The sequence below is a fragment of the Vigna unguiculata genome, chromosome 11, assembly GCF_037176805.1.
Source record: "Vigna unguiculata cultivar grain cowpea cultivar isolate G323 ecotype 2 chromosome 11, ASM3717680v1, whole genome shotgun sequence".
Taxonomy (NCBI): Eukaryota; Viridiplantae; Streptophyta; class Magnoliopsida; order Fabales; family Fabaceae; genus Vigna; species Vigna unguiculata.
In genome coordinates, this window is record NC_140802.1 from 7,940,677 (window position 1) to 7,948,912 (window position 8,236).

At 33.8% G+C, this 8,236-nt stretch overlaps 1 protein-coding gene across 1 annotated transcript; it reads left to right on the forward strand.

Annotated features, from left to right (window-relative positions):
* Window positions 1-2,701: 2,701 nt before the first annotated feature.
* Window positions 2,702-6,611, forward strand: LOC114168488 (LIM domain protein). The gene is made up of 3 exons (XM_028053326.2): window positions 2,702-4,885; window positions 5,003-5,194; window positions 5,675-6,611. Exons 1-3 carry the CDS (start codon window positions 2,790-2,792, stop codon window positions 6,234-6,236), a joined length of 2,850 nt encoding a protein of 949 aa, XP_027909127.2. The 5' UTR covers window positions 2,702-2,789; the 3' UTR covers window positions 6,237-6,611.
* The last annotated feature ends 1,625 nt before the right edge of the window (window positions 6,612-8,236 follow it).

An 8,236-nucleotide genomic window follows, 5' to 3' on the forward strand; every position in this document is an offset into this window, starting at 1 on the left:
TAGAGCTGTGAAAATGGGTTAGAACCCGCGAGCCAACTCGGCTCATCACGGGTTCGGGTCGGGTTGGGTTGAAATTTTTTTACAAATTTCAATACGGATTGATTTTTGACTCGGCTCATATATAACCCGGCTCATCCGGATTGATGAGCCGGGTTGGCTCATCAGCCCGTAGATAAAAGGGTCACACAAGTGTTTTTTATTAAGTTGGAGTTTACATTTGGATCATGTCAGGTTGTTTTTCTTTTTGGCCAACACATAAATAATTTGTATTTTTTTCATTTTGGTTTGTATTTGGATTGTATTAAAGTTTATTTAGATTTTAAATAGAATTATAATTTAGTTTTGACTGAAAAGTAAATAAAAAAATTGTATTTTTTTTAATTAAGTAAATCTGTGAGCCAACCCGTTTAATCCGCCAACCCGTGGTGGGTTGGGTTGGATTTAAATTTTTTTGACTCGCTAAAAAATGAGCCGGATTGAGTTGACTCACTAAATCATCAACCCGTGATAAATTGAGCCGGGTCAGACCAAGTTACCCGTTTCCACAACTCTAAAAATAATATCCTTGTCATAAAAATAATGTTTGACCGGATCTTTTATTATAATGTTTCCTTTTATACTATTAATAAAGGGAGTACCCCTTTTAGTTTACATAAATATTTGTCAATTTTATTCTTTTAATAACCCTTTTCAGATTCAAATAATTATTTATGATAAAAAAATATTTTTCAATTTTATCTTTTGTATAACTATTTTTAAAATTCTATACTATTAAGAAAGAGATTCTTCCTCTGATCTTTGTTTTCTAATTTTCATTTTTAGTAACTATTTATTTAAATTCTAATAATTATTTATGATAAGAAAATCATTTTTTAATTTTATTTTTTTAGTAATTACTTTTTTAATTCAAATAATTGTTCTTAATAAAAAAAATATTTTTACATTAAAAATATTAACTATAACTAAATTATAAAAATTATTGATTTCTGTAATTATTATGTACATGTTTTCACTTATATAATTATAATGACGAAGGTCAAAATGAGAAATTTGTGTAGAAATCTTTGTCATTCATGTTTTCTAAGCTACAAGTTGTATATATGTAAGGAAACTATTTACAGGTAGAGGATCAAACAAATATAAACACTCTGTTGTCATTTTAATGAACAGACAATTTTATAATTTATATTTCAACTACTTTTATCTTTTATAAAAAAAATATAAAATTTTAGTATTTTTTATTTTTCGTGTAAACATCTTACTTTCCAATATTTTTAATATAAGATAAGATAAGTTATTTTATTTATTTTCTTATATCTTAACTTTTTTTAAACTAAAATCCTAATATTTTCTCAATCCTCACATCTCATTTGTTAAGTTTGAAGTTTATTACTATCTCAAATTCCATTATTTTTCTTTGTTTATGATAATTTTATTTTTTTTAGTATTAAATTTAAGTTCTTTTAAACTATATTTTAAATCTAAACAAAATAACATAAAATAAAAGTAAATAATTTATAAAAAATTATTACATAATATGTAAAATTTAAAATTAAAATATGAAATAATAAAATCGATCAGAGCAATTACATTTTAACTTAATAAAATTAAATAACACCACAAAAATGCAGAAATATAGATGGATGCTCTCCCTTTACAAAAATTACAAAACTATAATTGAAGTTAAATAAATAAATAAAATTAAATATAATTAAAATGAAAATTGTTACAACAATAAATCTGTCTTCAAGTAAATAACTGCTCAAAGTCAACATGCTCTGTGACAGAGAAGAAAAAGACAAGTTGACCCACTCCGTTTATTCCCGCCAAAAAAATTTTCCTCTCCCTCCAAATTCGAATCCTGCAAAACTTACATGACTTTTTTTTTTCCTTTCTTATTTTTGCTTTTTTATCACATATGTATTTTTGGATAAACTTTGATTTCTTTAATTATTTAACTAGTAAGTATTAAATTGTATTGTTATAATTATTTAGAATTATTACTAATGTCTTATTTTGAATACAATGAATATATTATAATATCAACTTAAATTTAGATAAATAATGAAAACAAAATTGCTTCCTATATTACACAAAGTCAATGAATAAAGCATAAAACATAAAAGACAATCACATAAACACGAAAAAAAAGAAAGTCACAAAGTAAAATTACAAACATTTAACTTGATACCCATCATGATCATCAGCCATCCCAGTCTTTACACTTTTCTAGACAGTTAACAAACTATGTTCAAACATATAAATTTAGATTTTAGAGATATATGCCAAATAAATTTAATCAAACAAATAAATCTAAAATCCTATAAATTGTTTATAAATCAAAGAAATAGTTTTATTCTAATAAAAGTAACAAAGACAAACAAAAAACACATCCAAAAATAAATATACTTACCACAGACATGTATCTACTTACTCCAATTAAAAAACATATTTTTGTGAAAAACCAAAATTATATTTTAAACACAAACCACATCAGACAAAAAATATTAAAAAAAAATTAAACTTAAGATTATGAAACTAATATATCAAAAAAAAGTTAATAAGATATGTCCTAATTCACAACAAGTGAATAATAAATATTGATAAAAGAAAAATATATTTTCCCTCCATTTATTTAAGTTACAAAACACATTTAACTTACAAAGCACACGAGTGAACAAAATATAAAGTAAATCTATTATACCTTGTGTGAAACCTCTTAGGAAGTGATGTTGGAGAAGAGAAGCTGAATCAAATCACTGGTCTTCTATCTCACTGACGCAGATCCAATGAATCGTCTTTACTCCGACACCCACCGTGTCGTCCTCCTCATCGACGTATCAAGCCTCCACGATCCCCGCCACACAAAACGTTTGGTTTCGTTTCTCGAAACCCTAAATTATTTTCCTCCTCTTTCCTCTTCCCTCTTTGCCTTCAAACTCTTCTTCTCTTCCCTCTCTCCTCTTCTCTCTTTCTCCAAGCTCCAACCTTTTTTCCCCAATCCCTCACTCTCCTTCGACCTACCTTCCTCCGCCCTCCCACACCTCTCCGACACCCTCTCCTCCCTCCCATCCTCTCTCCACCACCCTCCCTCCGCCGCCAACGCCGACCACCTTGCTCACTCTCTCTCACAACTCCTCCATGACCACTCCTGGGACCACCCTTCCCCCCAAACCGTCCCTCCCAATTTGTTTCTCCTATTTTCTCCTTCTTTCACTTCATTCACTTCTCTTGCATCTTTCCTGAACACCGATTCCAGCCTCCTTGCGGATTCTACCTCATTTTGTGACACAGTCTCTTCCTTCTTCGCCAATGTAGCTCGCTCATTCACTGTCAGAGGAATTCACTGTACTTGGATTAGTGTTGGGGGAGAAGATGTGGAGGCAAACCCTAGCGATGAGGCTAGGAAAGTGTCTTCTTTGCTTAGGACTGCGGTTGGGAGGCTCGGGTGGGGCTTTTGCTCTATTGATTCACTTCTCCTTGGTTCGGCTCTTGTTCCGTTTGGCTTGGTTTATCCCATGATTGGGGTTTCCTTGAGTTGTGCATCTAGGGATGTTAGTGTTGGTGGGCAGTTGAAGCTTTCGATCTTGGATGTGAATGGGAGTCCCATTGAGTACAATTGCTGTGATCTTGAGTTTGTTGATGTGAAGGGTTGTTGGGATTTGCCAGGTGGAGGGGTTGAAAGGAGGGAGAGGTTTTGGAAGCTGTGTTTGGGTGGAGGTGTGAAATTGGAGGTTAAGGTTGTGCGGAGGTGTGATGCTTTTGTTGAGACAGATGACTGGCTGTCTGATTCGGTTATAGTGCGTGAGGATTTCAGGGGAATGAAGAAGAAAGACAAGGTGGGTTTGGATGAAGTTTTTGCTGATAGGGTTCTTGAGCTTGTTGCCACTGAGTTTGGTTGTGAGTGGCGGAGAAAGCAGGTGCCGGTTTGGGAATTGCTATTGAGTTTTCTGTATAAAGAAGATTGTTGGGCATTGGTAGCTGTTTCCAATGGCAAGGGTGAGTCATGTTTAGGCATTCTGAAACCTTTTACTGTGCTTGCTGGTATCTTGTCTGTGTTAGGGGATCCACATGGAGCTAGTGGTTTTGGTGAAGCAAATGTTGGACAATATGTTAAGATGGTGGATCATGATGTTTGCAAACCTGATTCCAAATTCAATGAGGAGCCGAGTTCTCGAAGTAATAAGAGCAAGAAGAGGATAAATTTGAATACACTGCGGGAACTCAAGTGGAGTTCATTCTGTAAGTCAGTGTTCGAACAATTAGAGACTGATTTGCTTGATGTTTATTGTGCCACAGAAGTTAACAAGTGTAAAAAGTTGAAATTTTTTAAATGCTGGATGAAACAGATGAAGAAATCTGGTTGTTCGGATCCAGCTTTGTTAGAAAAGCTCAAGCCAAATCCAATAGTAGCTGAACTGGGTGGCAGTAAATTGAATGACTTGACTCAAAATGATGAACCACCAATGTCCTCATTTGCTTCAGCTGAAATTAACTCGGAGCCGGAAGCTTTGAGAATACAGGAGGATGCTGCGTTAGACTTTAGGTCAGAAACATCTGAAACATTTTTTAGTAATCTTGCTGACAGGATCAAATGGGGAATTGAATCAAAAGTTGTAGACATGGGGGCCTTGGCAGAGCGACTTGTTAATTCTTGTATATACTGGCTATGTCAGAAGGTTGATAAAGAAACTGTTTCTCAGAGTCAGTCTCCTTTGAAAGATCATAATACTTGTGGTGGAATGATTGCATCTGAGCTGGTAAAACTTCTATTAAGGGAGCCCAAGGAGATAGCTGCTGAGCATAAAAGTCAAAATCCATTCTCTCAGTCTCAGGCACTTGATTCCGGATCTGCCACACCTATTGCAGAACATGTAGTTAGAGAGTATCCTTCAATTAAGTTTCCCTTAATTTATGTGATGCAATTTTTTATTGTCCTAATCAGCTGTAATTGTAGCAACTTTTGTTCCACGATTTTGGTTTTTTCCTTAGTGAACAGTAGATATGAACTGCAGATTTTATTTCGAATGGAGATTTTACAATCAGAGGTAGGCAATGAAGTTGAAGATTCCTGCAAACAGAAGTTTGTAAAACAAATATGCCTGCTTTTAGAGAACATTCAGTGTCACATGGAAGTGGGATTCTTTGGTGATTGGACTCTTGAAAACTATGTGACAAAGATAATAAAAAACAGGTACAAGTTTATACATAAAAATGAGATGTTTTAGATTGATGTTGATTGATATTTCTTTTGAAAATAAAGTGCTTTTGCACAAATTATGGAGTTTTGTGGAGTTAATGGCTTCTTTAGAATATGAACAATAACTCAATTTATTTTCATTTGCTGCAAATGTGCTTATATGTAACTTTTTTATGCTTGTTTGCCAATATGCTAAGGGCCAGAGATGGAGATGAAAATTTAACAAAAAAAGAGATGGATTTGAAAATGATTTCCCTAAAGTTTGCATGGAAATAACACTTCCTTTTCTGAGTTGTTGCAAATACCTTTCCTCTCATCCCCACCATATTTGTTCAGCCTCCAAACCTGAAATAAGAAACACTTATGTTATGAGTTTCTTTTCATTTATTTTTTTTCATGGAAAGAAATTAAATTCACATTGAATGAAATATTGAAAGATTGTTGGTTTATGAAAGTGAAATACCCAAAATGCAGGTATTCACTCACTCTTGAAGATTTGGTTCAGAAAATATACTACAAAATGGACCTGCTGTTGTTTGCCGAAGAAGATGAAGCACCAAATAGTTTACTCAACAGTGAGGACAGCAACAAATCCTTTAGCAGAAAAGTGTACAGAGATGTGGTATTTGAAAATGATGTCAGTAGTAACCAACCTTTTTCAGCAGAAAACGAGCCCGTTCATTTGCAAAACGATGTCAGTGGAAGATTGCAAAGGATTGTAGATGACCGTGATAAAAAACTAATCGAAGCTAAAGAGAAGAGAGAGAGAGCTCTAAGGTTTTCATCTTTTACAAGTTCAATGCCTGTTTTACGAAGAGTGAGGGCGCCAACACAGAAGAGCGTGAAACCCAAGACAGATCTTCAAAGGGTGCGAAAAAGGAAGGAACGAGAAAGGGCATATGGCACTGTATGTGAGACCCCAATGACAGTAAATAAGCATTCAAATTCAAGGGCAAGGGGTTCTGATGATGACCATGATTGGGCTGATGGAAGGAAAGGCTCAGTTTCCAAGGCATTGTTCAAGGACGATCTTTGATGTGAGTAAACTAAGCTTTTTCCATAGAGAAACAGTATATGCTAATCTGCAGAACAGAATAGAAGTATCTTCAGCGTTAAACAACAAAGGATGGAATGTAAATGACCGGAGTTCAGGTTGAATTTGCTTTCCCAGTGTTCCTGTAACTAACACAATCAACAGATTCACATCATTACGATTTTCTTATTGTTAGAATAGGTCAATTCGTCTGTAAATCCCACCGATAAAAAGGCTGTTTTTTTTTTTTATTGTATCTACCTTTCACTAGGCATAGCCTTTGCTTAGAGATTAACCTCTGATCTGATGTAAGAATTTCTACATATATATACATGAATGAGGTGAATGATAAATGAATCTCTTAAGCTTTTCTTCTCATTGTTCATTCTCAAGTTGACATCGGAGTGAGTTGATCCCGCTTTGTCTGTCTTTGTCTGGTGAAACTAGTGTTTCTCACCGCCGTGTATATAAATAAGTGCATTGATCATTTATCCTGACACGAGAGATTTCTGAATTCTAAATTCTTTAACCTTATTTTTTTTCTGTTACAAAAACAAATTACATGTTTCTGTTCTTTTAGTCTGTTAGATTCAGACTGTTGCTGATGAATTCATATGTTGCAACTTTTTCTTCTAAATGGTGTTGGAATGAAAATTTGAAAGCTAGTGGTGACCTTTCCACCCTATCATGCGAAAATATTTTTATTTTCAGAAAAGTTGTAACCGGATAGCATTTATGTTCCTTTGATTGTGTCCTCTATTGACATTCTTTGACAACAAAAATATAAGCCTGTTTTCTATGCTTTGCCTGTAAAGATTTGTTTTGCTTTTGGATATTGATCAACCAACAACAATATGTGCGATAAATCACTAAGTGGTTTGTGTAGTTTGCATGTTTAGCAACAAATTTGTTGGGTTGTTCATATTCCATTTTCAGGTTACTGCTTCATTGGTTTAGCTTCATGTTTGCAATTGCTGGCTTCCCTTCAGGTTATATTGAGGCTGAAAGAAGTCTGATGTTCTTTCTACCTTATTTGAATATTTAATGCAATTGAGTTTCCTGATAATTTGCCCTGATTCCCTTCAGGTATCATTTTGGCATAGATAGGTGAAATGTGTATTCGTTAGCTACTAATAAATGGGCATGACCCTGTATAGGTTTCTGGAATTTGCTTTTTGATGAAACTGTCATTTTTGGTTTCAATTCTATAAGCCAATCTTGACCTTGGTTAATGATACTATGCTTGCCAGTTGAGACCATAACGGGTATATGTTGCTATACAGTCACTGATCAACTTCTTAGTAATGTGATGGTTAATATCTATGCTCTCTGTCCTGTCAAACTAGATTGGATTATTGGCAGTGTTAATGATAAATTTATTATTGTAAATAAGCTTCATAGAAGTTGCATATTTTAAAATTGAGAAGAACCTTCATCTATAATACATGTTTTCCCCACTACACTTGGCTTCAAGTTTTCCCCCAAGAACATACAAATCTTGACGTGTATTTGCATATTCTCTGTATATTCTTTCTTCTTTTAGAGAGCAGCCCTTGTCCTAATCTTCCTTTCAGAGATTGAAGAAGTTTATTTTGCAACTGTCTCTCCCCCTTAACTTTCTCACATTGTGTTGGGAGATTCATGTCCTATGGTAATCATTCAACCTGTTCCATGTTTTTGTATGATAAAATAATCAGCTTCAAATTTTACTGAACATTTAAGAATCCAAGTTTGAATCCCTCTTTGAAGATGATTTATATTAGTGAGTTAAAGGAGAGAATCACAAATCAGATTGTGTAGTCTTTCTGAATTTCAAAGGCTACAACTCTAGTTGTATCTCACTCGTATCAGGTTCCTCATTTTTTTTTTCTTTATATAGCACGGTTACGAAAAAATGGGGATACATATCAAATAGTTTGAGTGTATTAGTTATTGTCTCTATATGCATTAAAGCACATGAGCAATTACAAGCGTAAATATGATTAATTTTGTCTTGCAAGTGG

Coding starts and splice junctions, on each gene's coding strand:
- LOC114168488 (XM_028053326.2), top strand. CDS start 2,790: ATGAATCGTCTTTACTCCGACACCCACCGTGTCGTCCTCCTCATCGAC. Junction 4,886..5,002: donor GCAGAACATGTAGTTAGAGA/GTATCCTTCAAT, acceptor AGTGAACAGTAG/ATATGAACTGCAGATTTTAT. Junction 5,195..5,674: donor ACAAAGATAATAAAAAACAG/GTACAAGTTTAT, acceptor CCCAAAATGCAG/GTATTCACTCACTCTTGAAG.